Source organism: Sander lucioperca, chromosome 5 (assembly GCF_008315115.2).
Source record: "Sander lucioperca isolate FBNREF2018 chromosome 5, SLUC_FBN_1.2, whole genome shotgun sequence".
NCBI lineage: Eukaryota > Metazoa > Chordata > Actinopteri > Perciformes > Percidae > Sander > Sander lucioperca.
In genome coordinates this window covers 7,487,038-7,511,624 of record NC_050177.1, presented here as the reverse complement: position 1 = coordinate 7,511,624, position 24,587 = coordinate 7,487,038, and the positions used below count along the sequence as shown (strand labels likewise).

Below are 24,587 nucleotides of genomic sequence, written 5' to 3'. Positions count from 1 at the left end.
GTCATATTATTGATTGTTATGGCCATTATTTGAACAGTGAAAATAATAATAATAATTCATAATAATAATTTTTTAACTTTAATGTCACTAATGCTGATTATTCATTGATTCATTTGAATTGAAATATTTAAAATACTTTCACAGCAAAAATTATATATGTGATTAATTTAGATTAATTAATCACAGAGTATGTAATTAATTAGATTACATTTTTTAATCGATTGACAGCCCTAGAAAAACGTGCTACTACTGCTGCTGCTGTGTCAAAAACAAGCACATTGATCAAGAATGGGAGAAAAACTGAAAGAAAGTTTGTTTCAAAGTTTTCAAATAAGAACAGAGAGATTAGAGCGATGATGATCAAGTCTTTGAAACAGGTCAACATCAAAAGTAGTGTAACTTTACTTTTGCGAGAGCCCAGAAATATCCATATAAGGGGAGGAAATGTTCAATTTAACCTGCAGGGCTTCTGAAAAGAGAGGCATTGTCATCCAGAAGCTGACTTGGCTACTGTCCTGAAGGGACAGTGGGACAGTTTGTGCTAAATAACTCTCTGTTGTCTTAGACATGGACCTTGTTAGGTGTGCGAAGTCAGTAGCAAAATCAGCTGCAACATGCAACTGAATGAGGAAGTTTTCTATCTGGCTATCACCAGACCAAGCTCAATCTTTTAAGATTGAACATCAGTCTGGGGAGTCTGCTCTGTATTTTCTACTGCACAAGAGGCGTGATCAACGGGCATAGTTCAAATGACTCTGTACGCAATTGGATAGTCCTTCAACCAATCAGACCAACGACCCAGGTGAAGTAGCAGCGACAGCGTCATCAATGTTGAATGTAAACAAGAAGCTGCTTGGTTGCTTTTCTATCGTCATTGTGTTAAACCCGCCAATAGCGCGGCAGGTGGATAAGCCAGTTTGTTATTGGTTCCCGCAAATTTGTAACGGAAGCAAGATAGATAAACGTACAGGTTTAAATCAAATTGCCGGCAGATCGGGCTAGGTTTACCCGGTCTAGAAGTTTTGTGTCATTATGAGCCATATAAAGACCTATTTTTGAGAGTGCCTAACTTTTGCAAACCCTTCTCAAAACGATTTCACACAGTATCAACGTGTAGAATCTGTGGGATCATCTTTCATATAGTTTTACAATTCAATGTCATTAAGGATAATGTAGGTCTTGCATTTCAATCAGTTATGCACAGCCATAATACCTACCCGTCTTAGAGCACTTGTTAAAAGCAGTTTTATCCTCCAACTGAAGGCTGAGGGGCTTATGTCACATCAGATTACTTGGATAAAAAAGCATAAATGTGATGTTGCTGTCATTAAGTCTGAAGGCCAAATATTTGACCAATTAGCGAGCAACCACATGCATGCACCTGTCTTGAGTGTTGTGTTGGCGCGCACAGTCAGATCTGAAAACCCTTTGATTACAAAATGTCCTTGAGAGCATGTTTTCTCTCTGTGTGTCTGCGAAGGCATCATGTCTACTAACAGTTGATTGTAACACCTGTTTTTTTTACGTTTTATGACAGAATTTTGTACTTGTGATGTAATACTGAGCAATATGTTTATAGATTATTATTTTTTTATTTGTTAGATAATGCCACACATTGTTTCAAATGTCACTGTATGTGTTTGTTATAGAGCTTTTATATAATGAAAAAGATTTTCTAATAAAAATGCCTTTAAATGTTTACTGCATTGGGTCACGTCAAAATTTCACCACACAAAGGTAATCTGGGCAGACACTAGCTGGCCAATGAAATAATACAAACAAATAATCACACGTAACTTGAAAATATTTGAGAAAACTCATCTATTATGTAAGTAAGGAATCTTGTCATCCATCATTTATTATGCATCATTATCTTTAATGCACTGCCTCCAGCTGTCTGCTTATGGTGTGCGTGTCTGCATAGTTATTCACTTGTTTACCTGTAAGCATTACTGCAGTAGACTTAGACTTAGACTTCTCTTTATTGATCCTTTTGGGATGACTCCCGCAAGGAAATTAGATTTCCAGCAGCAGATTTCAGCAGCTTACAAAACACTCTTTTAATAAAGAGGTATAAAAAAAATACAGTATAGAAAAAATACAGTATAAGAATAACAATAACAATAAACTTTTAGCTAAATATTTTTTACAAAAAGTAAACAAACAGTAAAAAACAATAAACTACAGATAAATAAAGATAAATATATAAGATTGTGTTATTATACAGTTAATAAATAAATTACATTTAGCATAAATTAGCAGTTAAGAGCAGTTAGAGTGTCCAGGTATGTATGTGAGTAGATTATGAATTTATTGCACAGTGAATGAGTGAGTGGCTACCACTCCTTCCCTTCCTTCCTGTTCTGTTCTGTCCTCTTTACCCTATTTCCTCCTCCCCCCGAGTGAAGAGTTGTAGAGTATGATGGCATGAGGGACAAAGGAGTTCTTGAGTCTGTTGGTCCTACACTTGGGAAGGAGCAGCCTTCCACTGAACAGGCTCCTCTGGTTGCTGATGACGGTGTGCAGGGGGTGACTGGCATTGTCAGTAATGTCCAGCAGTTTGTCCAGTGTCCTCCTCTCTGCCACCGTCACCAGTGAGTCCAGCTTCATGCCGACCACAGAGCCGGCCCACCTGATCAGTTTATCCAGTCTGGAGGTGTCCTTCTTGGATATGCTGCCCCCCCAGCACACCACAGTGTAGAAGAGGACGCTGGTAACCACAGACTGGTAAAACATCAACAGCAGTTTGCTGCAGATGTTGAAAGGCTGCAGTCTCCTCAGGAAGTAGAACCTGCTTTGTGTCTTTCTGTACAGGTGGCTGGTGTGTGTTGTCCAGTCCAGTTTATTATCCAGCCACAGCCCGAGGTATTTGTATGATTGCACAGCCTCCACCTCAGCTCCCTCTAGCAGGACTGGTTGCGGTCTTGGTCTGGACCTCCCAAAGTCAATGACCAGCTCCTTCGTCTAGAGGTGTTGAGCTGTAGGCAGTTAGTGTGACACCAGAGAGCAAAATCCCCCACCAGACTCCGATACTCCTCCTCTCTGTCACCCCTGATACACCCAACGATGGCTGTGTCATCGGCGTACTTCTGTATGTGACACAGCTCCGAGTTCTAACAGAAGTCCGAGGTGTAGAGGGTGAAGAGAAGAGGAGCCAGCACTGTGCCCTGGGGGGGCTCCAGTGCTGCTTACCACAGATGTGGTGTCCTTTAGCCTGACGTACTGTGGCCTGTCAGTGAGGTAATCCTTGATCCAGTCTACCAGATAGGGGTCCACTCCTATTCTGTTCAGTTTGTCCTGAAGTATAGGGGGCCGAATGGTATTGAAGGCATTGGAGAAGTCCAAGAAAAGGATCCTCACTGTGCCGCTTCCCTCATCCAGATGGGAGTGGACTCGGTGTAGCATGTAGAGGATGGCATCCTCCACACCAACATTTGGCTGGTACGCAAACTGCAGCCGGTCCTGGGCATGTTGTATCTGAGGTCTGAGGAGGCTGAGGAAGAGCCGCTCCAACGTCTTCATCAGGTGTGAAGTGAGTGCCACCGGTCGGAAGTCGTTCAGCTCGCTGGGCCTGTTGTTCTTGGGAACCGGAACGATGCAGGATGTCTTCCAGTAAATCATTGTTTAATTTATTGCCGGTCTAAAGTGCTTATGCCTGCCTTCGTGACTGCAGTCTGGGTTTGCTTGTTTGTTGGATGAGAATGTTCATGACAATGAATATGTTATACTCTATCTATCTGTGTGTGTGTGTGTGTGTGTGTGGGGGGGGGGGCTATTTGTGTGCATTGATCAAAGTCTATCCCTGTGGGTGCAGCTTTAGTTACTGACTGACAGACCTAAAATGTGTGTCTGTGTGTGTGTGTGTGTGTGTGTCTGTGTGTGTGTGTGTGTGTGTGTGAGAGAGAGGCATGCGTGCGTGCGTGCATGCATGTGTGCGTGCGTGGTAGAGGGCAGTGCATGGTTGACTAACACTAAAAAGAGGGACAGGGTGGGTGGGAGACAGAGTCTGTTTATCCAAGCTAATTAATTACATTTTGTTGTAGAGAAAGACCACTAGTGTTGAACTGATAAAACAACAGTGGTGTCTTTAGATAATCTTGTTTATATCACCAAAGTGTCTGTTAATCAATCTTTGCAGAGCTTAGACATTGGCCCCAAAATAATTCTGCCACTTCAGTAATTCTGGGTGTGGAAATAACCATGTTCACGGCTTATTTTATAAGCGATTATAACTGTAGAGGTTGTTATACTCCCAGAATCAGAATCAGAATCAGAAAGGGCTTTATTGCCAAGTACGTTGCACATACAAGGAATTTGTCATGGTGTTGTTGGAGCATGTCACACATTCAAATATAAGAAGGATAAAAAGAATATAAACAATATAAGTATAAACATATACACACATTATGTATTAATAACGATAAAATAAATTTAAATAAATAGTAAAATAAGTTAAACAGTAGAAAAAAGGAACGCTACAGCAGAGTAGGTACAGTGGCATGAGGAGCCAGAGGTGTAGTATGGAGAGAGTCAGGGTGGTTTCCGGGCCTTGTTTAGAAGGCTAGTGGCGGAGGGGAAAAAACTGTTTATGTGGCGTGAGGTTTTGGTCCTAATGGACCTCATCCTCCTGCCAGAGGGGAGTGGCTCAAAGAGCTTGTGTCCGGGGTGGGAGGGGTCAGCCACAATCTTTCCAGCATGCTTCAGAGTCCTGGTGGCGTATAGGTCCTGGAGCGGCGGCAGATTGCAGTCAATCACCTTCTCAGATGACCGAATGACACGCTGCAGCCTGCCCTTGTCCTTGGCAGTGGCAGCAGCGTACCAGATGGTGATGGACGATGTGAGGATGGACTCAATGATGGCTGTGTAGAAGTGCACCATCATTGTCTTTGGCAGGTTGAATTTCTTCAGCTGCCACAGAAAGTACATCCTCTGTTGTGCTTTCTTCACGAGGGAGCTGATGTTCAGCTCCCACTTGAGATCTTGGGAGATGGTAGTTCCCAGGAAGTGGAATGACTCCACAGTGTCAATTGTGGAGCCACAGAGGGTGATGGGGGCAGGTGAGGCTGGGTTCTTCCTGAAGTCCACAACCATCTCCACTGTCTTTAGAGCGTTGAGCTCTAGATTGTTTTGCTTGCACCAGGTCACCAGGTGGTCAGCCTCCCACCTGTAGGCGGACTCGTCTCCATCAGAGATGAGTCCGTTGAGGGAGGTGTCGTCCGCAAACTTCAGAAGCTTGACAGACTGGTGACTGGAGGTGCAGCTGTTGGTGTACAGGGAGAAGAGCAGAGGAGAAAGAACGCAGCCCTGGGGGGATCCGGTGCTGATGGTCTGTGAGTCGGAGACGTGTTTCCCCAGCTTCACATGCTGCTTCCTGTCAGACAGGAAGTCAGTGATCCACCTGCAGGTGGAGTCAGGCACGCCTAGCTGGGAGAGCTTCTCCTGAAGCAGAGCCGGGATGATGGTGTTGAAGGCAGAGCTGAAGTCCACAAACAGGATCCTGGCGTAGGTTCCTGCGGAGTCCAGGTGCCGGAGGATGTAGTGGAGGGCCAAATTGACTGCATCATCTACAGACCTATTGGCTCTGTAGGCAAACTGCAGGGGGTCCAGGAGGGGGTCGGTGATGGCTTTGAGGTGTGAAAGCACAAGGCGCTCAAAGGACTTCATAACCACAGAGGTCAGGGCGACGGGTCTGAAGTCATTAAGTCCTGTGGTCCTTGGCTTCTTGGGGACAGGGATTATGGCTGAGGTCTTGAAGCAGGCTGGCACGTGACATGTCTCCAGTGAGGTGTTAAAAATGTCTGTGAACACTGGAGACAGCTGGTCAGCGCAGTGCTTCAAGCTGGATGGGGAGACAGCATCCGGTCCAGCAGCTTTCCTGGGATTCTGTCTCCTAAAGAGTCTGTTGACGTCCCTCTCGTGAATGGAGAGAGTCGTCACTGAGGTGGGAGGGGGGGGTGGAGGTGGAGGGGACCTTTAAGGAGGGCATTGGTGGGAGGGCCCAGGACCCTGTTGAGGTGGGGTAGGTGGAGGTGATGCACAGTGGCTGTAGCTGTAGGGAGGTGTCGTTGGGGATGGTGTCAAGACTGTCCTTTTGTCTTTCAAATCGACAGTAGAACTCGTTCAGGTCGTTGGCTAGGTGTCGGTCATTGAAGGAGTGGGGGGTTTTAGGCTTGTAGTTGGTGATCTGCCTAAGTCCTCTCCAGACAATCGCAGAGTCGTTAGCTGAGAACTGGCGTTGGAGCTTCTCAGAGTACCGACGTTTAGCCTCCTTCACTGCCTTGCTAAATTTGTACTTTGACTCTTTAAATCTGTCTTTGTCCCCACTCCTGAACAAGTCTTCCTCAGAAACAATATGATAGTCACATATGGTAAAGTAACATTTTTTAAATGTAATGTGACAAAGATTGTTTCAGCACAGCCTAGAAATGAATTTGATTTCTATCTTAAACATCTAATCATCAGACTTTTGCAATGTAGAAAAAAGCAGATATGCTATTTTCTCCAGTGACAGCATCGTGAATAGACCAGAACACACACAACACCTTTTTCATTTGGAGGAATGTTTTCTTGACTGTAGCTATGCTATCAGCACTGCTATTCCTCTCTCCACCCAGACAAAAGGAACCACATCTGCATCCTCAAAGTTCATGCTCGTTCTCTGGTGGTTGCCAAAAGGCAAACGTAGGAAGGTATAGGGGGAAAAAAAGGAAATAAACATTCGATGCAGCGGAGCAATCAGCTGAAACACCAGGCATATATTTGCTGTTGTTCCCAACACCTCCACCTCCTCCTGCTTATGGGTTTAGCACTTTTCCAAATAAAAAAAGAAACACATTGAATGTTGAACATAACTGAATGAAGAATTTTCTGCATGAGTCCAGACTGACTTGTTTGTGGAGATGTACTAAATTCCTTTATGCATACTTACTTACTTACTTACTTACATACACTGATTTACACTGATATACACTTGGGGTTCAGTGTCTTGCTCAGGGACACTTCACATTAAAGGACGACCCGCTCTATCTCCTGAGCCACAACCGCCCCAACAAAAGTGGAGAGTCAGCTTTATTTGCCTCAGTGTACAGTATAGAGTAGGGCCTATGGGCATATAAACTGATGAAAAGACAAAAGGACTCTCACGTTTTTGGCTGTAAGATAATGGTTACATACACCGTCTGGCCCCAACAATTTAAATCACCTTATGTAATTAGCCCCCTTCAGTGTTGACAACAGAAGAAGAGGTCTCTTGTTGACCAGAGTCGCCAGAAAGCCAGTAAATGGGGAAAGCCTTCATCGTGAATGAAAAGATTTCAACTGAAACTGAGACCACACTACTGTACCCAGACAGAGAGACCCTGTATTCACACACACACACACACACACACACACACACACAATACATGTACAATACAATACGTGTGTGTGTGTGTGTGTGTGTGTGTGTGTGTGTGTGTGTGCGCGTGTGTGTGTGTGTGTGTGTGTGTGTGAAAGTACCCAGGTACAGTAAAAGGCATTAAACTTTATCTTCCAACAGAGCATTGAGAGCCGCCATCAAACTCAAGCAGATTATATAATATATTCACACACAATACAACAATGTGGAATGCATAAATTCTGAAAGCTCCCAGGTAAAGCAAGTCTTTTAACTCAGCATCTATTCACAAAAGGAATTGGTATCCCTGCCTCAGAGTGAGAACTGTTATACTTTATTGTTAACAGATACAATACTGAACAGATACAACACTACTTGTGAATGGATGCAACACATGGTGTGCAGTAAATTAGAGGTTAGTTATGCAGTAAATCACACAGAGTAATTTCTATTAATTGTATAACAACCCTACTTTTCACAGTCCCTTATTAGAAAGCTCTAAGCATGGCTGCGTTTTCATTTTAATCAAATTAGGGTGCAATATTCATCTCAAGGAATAAGCATTTTCCTCAAACTCCTTTACATCAAATTGTTTTTTGCAATATGATGAGATTTTTTCACAGTACACAGGAATATGTTTAGAAAACGTTTTTTAATATGCCGCCATGCTGTATGTATATAAAACGTCCATCTATATAGGTTGTAATTCTGTCAAAAACGGAATCAGATTATGGCACACTTCTGATACATACACAGTGTATTTGAGGGCTCAAGACCCAGAGTAACAGAGGATGCTGCTCTCATTTGATATCCTCTGATGTGTCATGAAATAAAATGGGATTATGCAACACAACTACAGCATCTCTGTTGTCAGGATGGAGGAAACGCTCCTGGCAGACCAGATGGATGTAAAGATGTAACTGACAATCCGGACCAAATTAAGGCATAAATAAACTTCAAAAGGACTCTGTATAAACATGTAGTGGAGAGATACAGCATTACATCAGAGTGAAACTGAATCAGCAAAGGCTAGAAAAACAAATACCTTCTTCCATAGAGATTATTACAACAGTAAAGACAGGAGATCGGGGACAGGGATAGTGGATAAATATGCCTAGAAATAGCAGGGGAATCCCACTAGACTAGAGCATCCATGGTTTTATACAGAAGCTGGGGAGATAAGGGACAAACTGCCAAACTGACTAACATTATCCTCGCTACTATACATTTCTCCCAGCATTCGTCCAGTAACATATGGTTTGGCTATGATCTAGTTGTCAAGTTATTGTAAAAAAATAAATAAATAAAGATAGGCAATTGTTACACTCAGTCCCTTTCACACATTTTACAACGTATGGCTGATAACTTTAAGCGTCTCTTTATCGTATAGACTATCTTTTAGTGGGTTATTAAAATAGTTGATATAATATGACAATGTGATATAAACTCGCAGATTTAACACACTTCAGTCACATACGAACATTTAAGCTTAAAGTTGGATGTTGTTCCCAATGCTCTAACAGCCACTTCCTGATACACCTGTTTGTCAGGTAGGATAATCAGCCCGCAGTCTGCCGACGCGACGGAGAGACTGAGTCATGACAAAATAGATTATGGACGGAATTTTTCCAAAGCTTTGATGCAATTTGGACCTTTTTTAATCGTCATGCGAGTGAACCCGTTTTCACAACTTAAAATGCGTCGACCGCGTCAAGGGAATACCGCTCTGAATGTCGTCTTGCTGCTGTATTTGATCGGCTTTTTCGGTGAGTAAACTAGACAGAACTCCGTTTTCATGTCGCTGTGTTTCAACACAAGTTAGCTTACAACAGAGACAAACTCTGTCTACGTCTGGCTTAATATTTGTTCTAGGAGTAACAGGCTAACTATTTTCCGATAACAATGTCGAAATATTTAATAGTAGCCTACACGTTTCATTTCCAGGCCTACATGAAAAATGTTGCTCTGTAAACACTATCAAACGCCATGAAAAGACTGCCCACGTTCTATTTTAAAGTGGTTAACGCATCACTCCTGCTTGAGGCAGTCGTTTAATGGACACATACATAGACTTCCCATGAGAATATAGTTAACATTATCATAAAGTCGTAGTGAACTTCAACGTTACCTCAGACACATTCAAAGTAATATATGTTCGTCTATTAATTGTGTAGTCCAAATAGCCCATTTAAATCTTACATTTTAAGTTATCTGCCACATGGGGATACAGTAACAGGCTAGTGTAAAAAGCCATGCTCAGAGGGATTCTGACAACTGGTATGAAGTGAGTTAAGAGCATTGTCTTTTTGCCAATTCCATTACAAACATGGCTCTGAACTGCGGGCAGTTGTTTGCCTCACTCTGAAATCATCTGACTTGTTTATGAAGTAATACAAATTTAGGGTGACCAGATTTCCTGGAACTAAAACCGGGACACTTTGCGCGTGACCGTAGTGCTCGTGCACGCACACGCTTTTTAACGTGAACATGTGCCAGCCCAGGTCAGACACAGACCGATTAGACACAATTTTGCCAACATCCCACGTAGGCCCATTGCTCACAACATAATGGGGTATCTCAGTTAATATTCATGTATTTTCTTGGTATGTAGCCTACATATCTAAGAAATAATATTAAAAGACATTGAGTGAGTTTCGTGTGGGACCAACTTTATTTTTCAGAATTAAAGCATTCTTTTGGAAAAATGCACCCACTGAACTTGTGAAAAGATATATATCATTGCATGGCACTAAACGAATGAATATGTGGAACTGCTGCCACAGGCTTGAACTAAAGTTATGGTAACACTTTACGGTAAGGGTACATGAATTATGAATTCATGATTTGTGCATTACTTCATTCCTTTATATCTTATGAATCATCAGGAATTGACATGATTTCATAGCCTCTCATTCATGACCCCATGTACATGCATGAACAACACATCAACTAAAGCATTAGGTAAGGTGGGTTCAAATCAGAATTTGCGCAGTGATGACCACATTTTTTTGCAGAAAACTAATCATGATCATGCTTAAGAAATAATTCATAATGATGTGCCCACGTACCTAATGCTTTAGTTGTGTTGTTCATGTATGAGGTCACGAATGACAGACTATGAACACGTCAATTCCTGATGATTCATGGGATATTAAGGAATGCAGTAAAACGTAAATCATTGATTACATAATGCATAATAATACATAGCCTACATCAATTAATTCATGCATGAATTCATGCTAATTCATGTATCCTTACTGTAAAGTGTTACCAGTATTATTCTAACCAACAACACACACACACACACACACACACACACACACACACACAAATGTAATCTCATTTGATAGAGCAGATAGCTTCCCTATTGGAAACATTCATTCCGTATATTTGTTAGAGGAGTGAATTTGCTGAAGAATCAATTTGTTGGCTGAAAGCATACTGTGAAATTGCGCACAGGTGTTAGCAAAATTGGCCCGTGTGACGAGCAGCGTCTTTAAGGTGGGAATGGTCATGCGGTTCCTCTCGTCAGTCCATGTGGTGTTCATGAGTGAAAAGATCCGCTCAACGGGAGCATTTGTGCCCGGTAGACACATGGCGAACTGACAAAGGAGACCTACATTTTTGAACGGAATCTCCCTGCTTTTGAAATGCGCGAACATTTCCACCCAGCGCTCGTCCGCTGACTTTCCAGCGGACCTGGAGTGACTGGTTAAAACGAGACAGATAAGAAGAGGCATTGCAACAACGTTTACAAATATACATTATAACGCTGAACGCTTCTTTCTACATGGGTTTAGTTAATGATCGGGCTATAATAAGACCACGTCGGCTATGTAATCGCTGACAACCGGGACAATTGCATAGTGGTTGGTGTAAACCAGGACATTTTAGCGTCCCAACAGGCTTTTGTCGGGACACGCAACTCAGAATCGGGACGTCTGGTCAACCTATACAAATTAGATCTGTGTACAATAATAGATACTGTATCTTATTCAGAACACAGAAAACATGCAGATTACTATCATTATGGTTTCTTTTTTTCATTACACTTAGTATGTTGGGCTACATTTGTCCCCAGAGCACATTGTCTGCCAATATATACACATTAGGGGTGGAACGGTACACAGAAGTCATGGTTCGGTTCATACCTCGCTTCAGACATCACGGTTTGGTACGAGTTCGGTACAATGGAGAGAAAAGCAAAACAAAAAAGCAGAAGGCAAAATCTTTTTTTTTTTATTGTGCATGTCGAGTGTTTCCCACAGATTCGAAAGCAATTTGTGGTGGGGGGGGTGTCAGAGTAAAAAATGACATAACATTATTTATTATACGTTTATTTGATTCACAGCTGCTACATATAGTGTTTTGACCTCGACAACCCAACTGCATTTTACCGCAAACTTGCGACTAGTTAACTTTCTAAAGCAGGCACAGTCGCTTGTTTGCTAAGAGTCGGGTCAGTGATTGTGAATGTGTGATTGTGTAAAGGTGTTCACGAGATAGATACCAACCTTTAGTGAACTTGTGAATTTTGCCAGCCGTCTTCTCTCCTTTATGGAGACAGACGCTGTGTGCACGGTGGTCTCGATGGTGTTTTAAGCCTCCAGTGTCACCTTACAGGCAGCTAACATAACTTCTTTGACGTAACCATCGCCGCGCTGCCTGGAAGGCGACATTGAGGGCTAAAAACACCAAACGCCGCACGGTGGGAGGAGCTGTGTGTCTGTATGTGAGCGAGACACAAGTGACAGAGAGACGGAGGAGAGCAGGGAAAGGAAATGCAGAAGAACGTGTTTTAAGTAGCGAAACGCAATGTGTGGCGGCCGGTGTTGATAGTGAGGCGCACCGCCACACATTAGTCTATGTGTGGGAAACACTGATGTCTCAGGCTGTACCACCTAGTGTCATTCAGTCTCTCCCCTGAGCTAGCTGCAACAGCCTGAAGTGTGTAAAGTACGGTGTAAACAATAAGTACCCCAAATCTTCTCCAGACTCCATCTGTAACTAAACAAAATAAGACAATCAGCTATAAAACAGAAAATACAGCATCTCTATTCTCTGCAAAGACTAACTAAATTACCTGATTAATGCAACTTTCTCACGAAGTCTCCCGGCCATTTTTCACCGCAGAAAGCTACTCCCTGCCTGGCTAAAGCTAATATAGTTAGCCTAAAGAAACAAGGCGTTTGTCCCAACTAACGTTACGGTTCGGAGCTGCGACGCTGGAAAAGTACCACTAATCTACAACAGCAGTCTTATCCACCACTCTCTTGCCTGTACTGCTGTAACTGCAGGTTCTGGTTCAGGCTCTAGTCATCTCACGTCTAGACTACTGCAACTCCCTCCTGATTGGCCTGCCTGCATGTGCCATCCGACCCCTGCAGCTCATTCAGAACGCAGCAGCTCGGCTTGTCTTCAACCTCCCCAAGTTCTCTCACACTACACCGCTCCTCCGCTCTCTTCACTGGTTACCAATTGCGGCCCGCATCCGCTTCAAGACACTAGTACTTACATACAGGGCCACGAACGGATCAGCACCCGCTTACATCCAGGACGTGGTCAAACCATATACCCCAACCCGCCCACTTCGTTCTGCATCAGCCAAACTGCTGGCTGCTCCCTCACAGCGAGGGAGAACTAATCACTCAACGAAATCCCGACTGTTCACTGTTCTGGCTCCCAAATGGTGGAACGAGCTCCCCATCAGGATGGCCGAAAGCCTACACATCTTCCGCCGAAAGCTAAAAACACATCTCTTCCGACTACACCTTGGATAAAAAAAACAAAAAAAAAAAAACATTCTTGAACCTGCACTTTCATATGTCTCTTTGTAGCTTTGCTTATTTAAAGCTAATGTACTTGCACTTACTACTTGTTGTCTGGAGTTTGAACCTTCACAGTTGAAAGCACTTAATTTTAAGTCGCTTTGGATAAAAGCGTCAGCTAAATGACATGTAATGTAATAACATAGGCAGAGATCGGCTACATAGGCAGCGCGCCAATCAGCTTCAGAGCTAAGGCGGGGCTACAGATTAGGTGTCCCTAAAGAACCCGCATATCTAACCGTAGTTCCGCATTACATTAGTTCCACATTACATTAATTAATTTGCACACAAGTTTAATTTATTTTTATACCGTGTATTCTCCGTGTAAATTCATGCACCCAACCGTGACGCCCGTACCGTTTCGGTTCAATACGAATACATGTACCGTTACACTCCTAATACACATGTACCTAGTTCTTTCTGCCTGGGTCACATCAAGACAGCTATGTTGTCTACTCGCTCACCCCAGGGTCTTGTAGGTAAATCTGGCTGATGGCAGGATATCGTGTATACTCCTTAGTGTAAGATGAACTTACTCTAGCGCCACCAGCAGGTCACAGCTCTCCTTTATTTACTGAAATAGCTTGATGTCGACTAGATGGATTGGCCCAAAATTTGTACGGATTGTCTGTGCTGTGTTGTGGATGAAAGGGGGGTGAATTCATCTTTGTTTGGTTGTGATGCCTTCCTGGCATGCTTGGCTCTTACACCTCTAGAGTTGTTAAGGAGATGAACTGAACCCAACATTTAGCAATTAAAACAGCACTAATGACTCAAGGTTACAAAATAATTGAAGGTTCTCTTTCAAAGCAGAATAATTCAGCTCTTCAATATCATTCATTGCAGACATTGCTCTGGCTGGCCTCCCTTGGCATTCTCAATGAAGTGATAACAATGAAAACACATTTAGAGATACATGAATATGACCGATAGATGTGTAGCCTGTCTGTCAGAAACAACAACAGAGTCTGTTGAGAAACTTTGTGTGAGAATGTCTCTCAATTCAGTGTCTATCAGGAGAAATTTGCTGTGCTAACACTTTCATGCCACCACAATGTGGGCATATCTGTAGATGCTATCAGGTTGTTTATTCACTAGTGTGCTTACAGTAAGTAAAATGTCCCCCTCCACTCCCTTTTGTTCATTCATTTTGAACACCTAAACATGTAATTCTGCTCACATTTTTCCTTTTTATTTTTCATCCCTGTCCCTCTAACATCATCTTTTTTCTGCTCCTTTCTACTATTTCACCTCAAGCACCTTGCCTAGTCTCCTCCATTACAGTGAGTACCCCAGCCGAGCTCCATGCATCTAAAGGGGATACTGTCACATTGTCCTGCACCTATACTTCCACCAGTAGGCCGACCAGTAAGATGACTGTCGACTGGTCTTATAGGCCCCAAAGTGGAGGGCTGCCACTGACAGTGAGTATATATATTTTATCTGAATAACTGAAAAAAATTTTTTTCTGTTGCTGCACTGGATTACACTACTGTATCAAAAATAGGCTTGATAAAACGATTAGTCGAATAATTTTTTAGTCGATTGAGGATTGTGACATTATGACGATCGATTTTTGAAACAGAAATGACCAGAAAAATCAAAGCTTAAGCTCAAATAAACCTAGTATTAATAGGTAAAAGTTGTACCTGCAAACAAATAATATCTGACATTTTATAGACTAAATATATAAAGATAATCGAGACAATAACCTGCAGATTGTTCAACAAAAATATAAATGATATAATGTGTGTGGAACTTCAGGCATTACTAAGTTATTTCCATTTACTTTTTAAGACGTCACACACACCATGTTCATGGTACAGGTATGTGACTTCCATTGCTCAATCTGTACAAACATGGCTTGTTTGAATATCTGGCTGCTTTATTTGCATTCTTGACCAGCATGACTTCTCTTGATATCTGAACCTACATGAACACCTTCACCCTAAAGCAAAATCAGGTCAGTCTTGGTTTCAAGCTAATTACTGTGTGTACAAATAAGATTTTTTTATTCATTAGTATCACTGTTGAGCTAATGTCCAGGTTTTACCCATTCACATTCCAGCCCAGCTTTTATGTCTTCAAGAAGCCTCACCAAGAAAACCCCGGCTGGTCAGCTACCATAATACCCCTTCCGATGTGGTGGTCTCGTGGTATTGTTCGAAATGCATTTAGATGTATCCATCTCAACCCATAACTGCACTCAGCCTTCTAACCCCGCACAATTCGGGTTCAGTTTCAGCGACCAATCCACTAAAAATCCACCATTGTACTTGAAGATAGCCATCAAGTGTGGTTCTATGTAATTGGATTTGGACCATTGGAATCCATAGTGTGGTAGCTGCAACCCTATATGCCATCATTTCCTATAGGAGCTCTCAGAGTTAAGTGGAGGCTAATGTTTTGTGCCTCTGCTGATGGTTTAGTCATTAAGATCCAGTTGTCTGGTCTAAAAGTGTGTAGGGGGAGGAGAAGAAGAAGAACTTGGTACATATTGTGTTATGTGTGTATGCATGTGTGCGTCAGTCAGCAGATAGCATAGTATTACCTCACGAAACTGCACAGGTATTAGAAAAAAAAGGTGTGCCAGCTGCTACCTAAAAAAAAAAACACCACACCAGTGCCTGTTTTCCTTTGACTCATTTGTTGTCTTTATCACAGATAAATAATGTTTGGCAGTTTCCTGATTCGGCCCATAGATGGAATCAAGTCTGGAAGTTTTTAATTTCTATTTCTAAGCCTTCATTGACTTTCCATCCAATTTCATTAGCAGTTTTGGCTGCTTTGTTGGCCTGTGTGTCCCCAGTCGTATATCACACTGGGAAAGACCATGACTAAGCATGTGAAAAGCTCCATCAGAAAATATAATTTTGCAGCCAAAGCTTTAGTGTCAATCTGAATTGCTGCAGTGCTTCAGTGAATTGCATAATTACCTCAGTCCTGATGAGAATTAATTTTGTAGATTGGAGAAGAGAGGCTGAATGTTCAGTCAAATATCAGTGAAAGCTGATGTAATTGGAGGAGTTGGCAATTGAATTCTGCTGAGTAATGCTAAAAATAAATCTATTGAGATGATCTTTATTTAGGCACTGTTTTTAATTTGCCAAGTCAGTGGAAGATTCTGTCTAAATTGTCATACAGATGTGTCCTTGTCTCAAGATTTGACCGTGAGAATATTTGGCCCCAGAATCCAAATGTCCTTGGCCGCATTGCCGCATTTCTCACAAGTTTAAAAGGATCATCGGGTTTAATGTTTGTTTCCGGACTGAGCAGACTCTTATGTAGTCAGTGACTTCAAGCTGCTCTTATGTAGGCTGAGCTCTACGAAGTCCTCAAATCATCAGTCAGGCCTACAATCAGTCTCTTAGAAAAATGCAGCTGATAAATGCACTAAACCATGTCGTAAAACCATAAAACTGTATCAGTGTCAGTAATTGTTCAGGTGATTCTGTGTTTGCTTTTGCTTTTTTTGCCTCAGTTTATTGAAAGGCCATACACAGTTATCCATGTTGACATTATTCCTAGTGTGTACACTTTTAGGCAGTAAATATGCTCTCTTCACACACAGGGGCGTAGCACAAAATTCTGGGCCCTGTAGAAAGGCATTTTCTATGGGCCCCTCCCCGCATCCACAGCTATTCATTCTAGCATCTTTTTGGGCCCTAGCATCTCAGTCCCCTCCCCCCTCCCAGTCCGACGCCCCTGTTCACACAAGGCATACATTTTTGCATGATCTTGACTTGGGCTGCACCGTTACGTGGTGAACTGGTATAAAACATTTTTTTGCAAGCACAACATTCTAAATAAGATGGAAGTCTGCTTATTTTATACATGCATACATACATACACTGATACTTTTAGTTGTTAATGTTATCTAGTATTATATGCCAGAAAGAAATAGTGTTTCAGCAATTATTAGAGATTTGATTGTGGTAAATTGTAGAAATTAATGGATACTTGTGAAGCTGTGGATTTTATTGTGTATCTTTATAAATACTTACCTACATTTTAACTGATTTCTTGCCTGAATTTAGTTGCGTGAGACTTGAAGAATTGATTTAATTAATTGTATAAAACACTGGGCCTGGCATTGCCAGAGATATTCAGTCTTCTGAGTGCCATTTAGTCTTTAATGATGAAATACTGAAAAACATGGTTTATATTACAAATTTATTTTAAAGCTGTGCAAAGAGTCACTATAATAGTGTTTTAGGGCGTTTTCACACCTGCCTTTTTTAGTTTGGTTGAATTGAATCCTGGAGCGTTTACCTCCAAAACAACCGGACCAAGACTTGTTCCAGTTACAAACAAACTCTGGTACGCTTTGTTTGTGGTGAGAATGTGACCCAACCCAACTACCAGATGTACTCTGCAAGTTTGAGCTAAATGGCTCCTGTCAGGTCTGCCTGCAATCTGGGATGCGGCAGAGCATGCAAACTGTAGCAGCTTGTGTAGTAGTAGCAGCAGCTAGCCAGAGAATGGCATAGCAATGTTTCTTTCACAGATGTATACTGCAGTAAAGCTAGCCGTCACTCGCATCTCCGTTGTCAAACCAGACTACAGGTAATTTTCCTGTATTTACTTTCTTGCTCCCACCCCAGACACGTCTGACTAATAAGCAAAGTCAACATTCTTGCGTGGTTTGTGGTGATGCATTTCGGTTCACTTGGATCTTTCTCTGTGTGAAAAGAAACCAAACCAACTGGAAAACACTCAAGTTTACAAACTTATGAACTGATTCGGACCAGAGCAAATGAAATATAGGTGTGAAAACGCCCATAAGTTAGGATAATATCTCAAAGAGGCTCAGACACTCACATTTGTCATAAAACACTCTATATAGTTACTATCTTCAGATAAAGAAACACCCTGATGTGACACAACCTGAAATAGATTGTCCCCGATTTCTGAAACATTTGCAAAACCTGTTAATTGTGATTGGAAAAATGTGAAGATAGTCACATCCTGAATGGCATTGGCTCTCCCAGTGCTGCCCATGGTTGTAAATTTTGGACAAAAATCCAGGACCCTCCAGTTAATGATAGTAAGGTGGTGGAGCGATAAGGGCATTATTCTACTAGGATTTGATGTTCTCTATTAAATCGAGCGGCTTTGTACCTTTTTAGAACACTTTGGTTCCTATTTTGATGGCAGCTTAACAACCAGCGCAGGCAGCACTCTGACCATTTGGTAATTTACTGACTTTGAAATGTGCTTTGCCCGCATTGTGTTGATGTGATCGTATGAACTGCTTTACCAGACATTTTTTTTATTTGCTTCTATCATCATTGAATTAACAATTAACTGCTAAAAAACCCACACCATCTGCCTCTGGCTGCAGATTTGTTGTGCTGTGTGTTCACATTGTAGAGAAGCACATTTTTCATTTGTTAAGCTGTTGTCGTCATGCGTCACTGTGATTGGCACAGCTGTGCAGAGCAATGAGACCGGTGATGTGACTGGCTGTTATTGTATTTGTTAATTACAACACCCTGTCATTTATATTCCACTCCAAATGTCCCTTTAGCACTTTGCACTGCCTCACCTACTTTGTACATGAACCAAAATAGCAGGTGTGCTTGGGGTGGTAATAAAAAATACAGACATTGGTTGATGGAGCAGTTCAGAAGTCGTGTGTGTGTGTGTGTGTGTGTGTGTGTGTGTGTGTGTGTGTGTGTGTGTGTGTGTGTGTGTGTGTGTGTGTGTGTGTGTGTGTGTGTGTGTGTGTGTGTGTGTGTGTGTGTGTGTGTGTGTGTGTGTGTGTTTGAAACGTACCGTATATGCAAAAGACGTCACATGCAGCACGCTGTTGCGAGGCTCTGTACAGCACCGGGGGCGGGGCGTTGCTACATCCTTTGACGGCTCATTGATTAGAGTATTGTCCGGCGACGTGATGTCATTCCCTCTTGCGGCCGCCACAGTCACCTCTCTGTCACTTCTGACTGAGGAGCAGCAGCAAGCCTACGGGCGTGTTATGTGGGGGCCAGCGCCTTGCATGGCAGCTCCGTCACCATTGGTGTATTTGAATGGGTGAATGAGAGGCAAATTGTGAAGTGCTTTGTGCGGTAAGGTAGAAAGGCGCTATATAAATGCAATCCATTTACCATTGGATGAGCTGTTCTCACGAATTATGTGTTCTATTGTGTCACATGTTGTTTGTGAGAATTTACACAATAAAGTTTTGGGAAAAAAACAACAACCAAGCAGTCAGCTCGTTCCAAACAGGCACACCCTCCAAACGGGCCCTGCACTAGTAATCTAAAAGCCTCTGTCTTCATGTTCCTTATCCGACTCAACCATCTCAGTACAAAACATGCCACCCACACTCACACTTACATTATTTATTTATCTTAATGTAAGAGTTTCTTTTCTGGTCCTGTAACAAGTTGTGTCCTTTTTATCATTCAAGTTGGTGACGTTTAAAACACTTCAATCAACAATTTCTATTGACAAATCAGTTCAAATGTATTTTTCTCATTCTCACTGTGTTGGGTGAATTGCAAGTTCAGCAGTCCAGATTTTTACATTCATTCATGCCAGTGTATATATAGATGGATTAAATATAGTATTCAGCTCTACCTGAATCTTGAGTCAGTTCCACTTTCAATTGTTTTTGCTTGTCTTTTTTTTTTACTTTGTCACAGTTTTCTTTCAGCTTTCATTAAAATAAGATGTATAGAAAATGATGTGGTCAAATGACAACATAAGACTTAATGCAGCACACAAACAGTGGCTAAGACTAATAGAGGAAAGATGAAAGCAAGTTTATTCAGAATTAACCTCTCTGTCTCCTTGTAACTCCACCAAATCTACTGTCAATTTTCTGTTTGTGTTTTGATGTTTTTACCTTCAGATTTGTTCCGTCCAAGTCTCTGGTTACTAGTGACTAACCAGGTTGTCATAAAACGTATTAAAACACAAACCCTTAGTTTCCTTTGTGAAAAACATATTGTATTTTCACATTTTCATTTCCCCTTCTCCACCCACACACACGCACAACACACTCATACTCGGATGTCATGTTGTGGAGAGGTCTGGGTCAGCTTGACGTGGGAGTAATGACGAGATGGAGTTTGCTGTTGAAAACATACTTATGTGGTAAATGTTTAACTGAAAGGAAAATTTAGTTTTGGAGACACCTGTAGTTCAGATTTTCCACTTTTATTCTCTTGGCCCTGTGCTCGATCAGATTTATATTCATATTTCTTAGACTGAAGAGACTGGCTTCTTCACTCTGCTATCAACAATATTGCCAAAAAAAAAGTCCCACCACCATCTGTCCTACCACCTGTTGCTCCAGAAACGTTCCCTAAGGCAAAAAAACTGATACGTTAGATTCAGGAGTGTTGATTCATATTATATGCTCTCTGAAGAAGAGAACCAATCATTATTGATTTCCATTTTATTTAGTTGTTGCTTTCCAGGTGAGACTGTTGTTCATGCATAATACATCACTGTTCGTCAACATTTATATTGTCTTCCTAAATCTTCTATATCAAGTTGTGTTAGTCACTAAGGCCATGCACTTAGAGTTCATTTCTCCTTCCTCCAAGCACTGAAAGACTTACTGTAGATATCATTTTACATCCTTGCCCATGGCACACTCTATTTGACCACACCCATCTGTTTCATGCAAATGAAATATCATTTTCTTTTTACTCTCCAGTTTTTCCACTTCTCCTCACGGGCGTTTCCTCCACTTGACGGTCAGTTTAGTGGTCGAATCCTGTGGCAGGGAACCCCGTCACGCGGGGATGCCTCCATCTCTCTGATCAATGCCACGTTGAAAGACAATGGGACCTACACATGCTCCGTCAGAAACCCCCCTGATGTCCACGGGTCCCCGACTGCTCACACTGTGCTTACTGTCACACCAAAAGGTAAGATGGTGAACAAACACGGTGCAATAGTAACCACGCCAGACCCATTTCCTCACGTCAAAATTCTTTTCTTGCATATTTAGCCTTGTGCATTTGGACTTCTAACTAATTGTGTGCACACTTAAACACGTTACTTAACGGTATTGAAATATGGACTCGTATGTCCCCATCTAGATGTACTTTTTTGATGAAAAATCATTATCTTCTCAGAAATGCATGATTTTAAATCATCAGTGCTTGTCCATATTTCACCTCAAGCGTCTAGATTTGGCTTTTCTCACAATAAATTGTATACTGTGTATATGCAGACACAGGGCTGAGAGGAGGTAGTTTAAAATTCCGCTGCCAGCCACATAGTTTTTAGATAGCAGCCTAATCCAAACGTATGTAATGTTTGAGTTAGCCTGTCATGATGTTAGCCATATTGGCTCATACAAACTAGTCGATGGTTAGAGGCAGGGATGTAGTGGAGGGTTACTCATCAGATCTAAGTTACTGAATTTTACAGACATCTAAATGTTTTTTTACCTACATTTATAGTTGTCATTCTACTAAGAATAATTTAACTAATCTAAGATCGAAGTGTTTTTTTTTTTAAAAGCAATAGTTGTTTTTTCACAGATTAACAAACAAGATATAGTGTGTTAAATAATCAGCGTTAGACAGAGCCAAGCTAGCTGTTTCCCTCTGGTTTCAGTCTTTATGTTAAGCTAAGCTAACCGGTTGCTGGCATATTTCCCCAAATGTTGAACTATAAAATATTTGTTTTTTCATAATTCACAATAGTTTTCTTCTTTTAAGTGATTGCCATATTTTCACTACTCAATTGGTAAGAAGTGATTTTCTGCTATTGTGGAGAACTGTGTATATACTGTATGTGCTGTATATAGTGTACATGTACAGTATATGTCTGTGAAATTAATGCTTTTGTAAGTGAAATGTGGCCGGCATGATGTCATGGGTCTGTGTGGTCATAAACAGCTTGTTAATGTGTTTCTTATGACCTCACATCCTCCTCCACAGTGCCCAGCATTCGTTTCTCTGATGTTGCGGTCCTCCTCGCTTTCGTCCTCCTCCCCTCCGCTACCATCACCCTCATTCTGATTGGACGGATGCTCTGTCCCAAGAAACAGCGCAACCAATCAAAGGCCTACAGATCGCCCATAGAGGTCACAGAGGGGTGAGTAGATTTATTCAACCAATCACTGCTGTGGGTCTCCTGGGGGTAATGATAGTCATTGCAGGCTTGGATGGTTATAAATGGGCTTCTGGATTGCTAATTTGATGAAGGTTAAACAAGAATTTAAGATCAAACTAAAGGTTTGATTTCAGTTGGTCTGCTTGTTGTCAAAAGGTGCTGTGCATCAGTAAGGATGAGCGATGTATTACAGGAATATAAATGGTAAACAAGCCAGTGCTAATTTGTAATACATGTTTAACAGATTGCATAAATAACATGGACAAGATTATGTCAACAATGAGCAGCAACTCATAGTCCCATTATTTTTGTTTTTGATTATTCAAAAAAAGTATTTGTTTTGACCATTCTTTTTGACCATTTAGTGTAGGTATTTATTGAGGTACTGTGATCTGATCTAATCTCCAGCACTATCAGAATCTTTTTTTTTTCTTCATTTTCTTTCCATTGTTCTCCTCACTTGGAATTTCCAAAATCATAAAAAAGATGACCCTATTTACTGTACAATGCACTGAAGTATCTTCTTCAGGAAACGGAACACATGTTTAAGAGTTTTGGCTGGCTAGCATAGCTTAGCATAAATCTTTAGAGCATACATTACATTGTCAAAATGTAACAGGCAGGCTTATTCATGGCAATTGTGAGTGTGATTATTGTCATTACTAACCGTCTTTGCTGTCCATTCTGCATTCATTAGAGAGGAGTATGGCATCCACCCACCGGAGGCCAAAGAAAAGAGGGCCTCATGCTGTGTCCTATATCTGATGGTACAGTACAGAACGTTTCATTATACGACACTGTCTTCCAACCCATAAATAACTTAATGAGACATGTCTGGCAGATCCATTTCATGTTTAATTTTACATGCCCTCTATGTCTGACAACAGGACTTGAGGGTTTATGAAATATTGAATTTTCCAATGTAATTGTTCTGTGTCTGGGTCTGTATATGTGTGTGTGTGTGTGTGTGTGTGTGTGTATATCTGTCTGTATGGTATTTTATCTGTCTTGTTTTCTGGTCTGCCCAGGACTCGGAGGATGAAGATGGGTATTACAACCTAAAAAAGAAGCCTCCTGTGGATGAAGGCTATGCTGAGTCTCAGTGCTAGAGAACCCTGCTGGTATGGAGATGTAATTGCAACATCTAGACCTACAAGTGCCTTACATGTGGGAGGTATTGAATGGAAATGAATGCTGGATCCATGTCTTCTTTGCCACAGTCAACCACTTATTCAGTCACTTTGGTGATGTTTACTTTTTGAGGTGACTCCTTTGGAATAATACTTTTATCTTTGTCTTGAGATAATCTGAATTATGCATCTCCAGCATTATATGTACACAATAAAGGATGTCAATAATTTCATTTACCTGTTGCCTACAAGCTTCTAAATTTCCAAAGCCAAACAAGAGGGCTTAACTTCTAAATTTCAGAGCTTGTAGTCTTGATGAGATATTATATGTTTGTAAGTAATCAGCTAGTGTCATTCTGCCAGTCAGGTACCAACTGACTCTGTACATGCAAACAAAAACGCATAGACGAGCACTGTATCTATTTTTATATCTTAAGGATTTATGTGTCTCTTTCTTAGTGTGAAGGAGATAGTCTAATTTATTGCCTGTGTCAGAGCGGCTGTATAAAATCTGTCTTTGATGAGTTGTAGTGGAACCTTTCTGTTATACCCTTTAATATTTTGGACAGAAAATATATAGTTTGATTTTGAATGTCAACTGTGACCACCTAGTACTATTTATATACTACATGTCCTAAATTTTCTGTGTGTGTGTGTGTACTATACTGAGTAGTGACCTTACTACTTGGGGACTTCTGAGTTTGGATGTGGTTATCTTATGTAATGTACAGTGACAGGATTTAGTCTTTGTTTAGGATGCACAGTTTTGCTTTGTTGTTGATTTTTTTTTTTTTTTTTTGCTAAATAAATAGTTTAAGAGCAGATTGTTTTGGCTTTGTGAGGGAATGGACATGACATTTTTAAAAGGTGCTTCCAGCAAGTTAATACAAATACTTTGTTCAATGTATTGATGCATCACCGAACATAGACAATTTGTTGGTAAAGCTGATAGCATACAGCCACCATTTTCTCCTTTGCTCTCTCTTTGTTTGGTTCTTTTGTACTATTCATGAATGTTCTTGAACATTCCTCTAAAAACTCTAAAGACAGGCTGGAGACTCATATATTCACTCACAAATTGCAGCAGCATCTGTTTCATCTACATGCTGCAGTTGTGGGACTTGAGTCATAAAAAGACCTAATAAAAACCCACCAATGAAACACAGAAAATAA

At 41.3% G+C, this 24,587-nt stretch overlaps 1 protein-coding gene across 2 annotated transcripts; it reads left to right on the top strand.

Annotated features, from left to right (window-relative positions):
* The first annotated feature begins 8,879 nt into the window (after positions 1 to 8,879).
* On the top strand, positions 8,880 to 24,587 carry mpzl3 (myelin protein zero-like 3). 2 transcript variants are annotated; one of them, XR_004897340.1, is made up of 7 exons: positions 8,880 to 9,141; positions 14,461 to 14,627; positions 20,873 to 21,086; positions 22,110 to 22,266; positions 22,982 to 23,051; positions 23,313 to 23,464; positions 23,519 to 24,587. XR_004897340.1 is itself a non-coding variant. In XM_031294962.2 (6 exons), exons 1-6 carry the CDS (start codon positions 9,015 to 9,017, stop codon positions 23,391 to 23,393), a joined length of 816 nt encoding a protein of 271 aa, XP_031150822.1. In that variant the 5' UTR covers positions 8,880 to 9,014; the 3' UTR covers positions 23,394 to 24,587. The 2 variants fall into 2 exon arrangements, 1 of the variants encoding a protein (XP_031150822.1); XM_031294962.2 differs by having other exon boundaries at positions 23,313 to 24,587.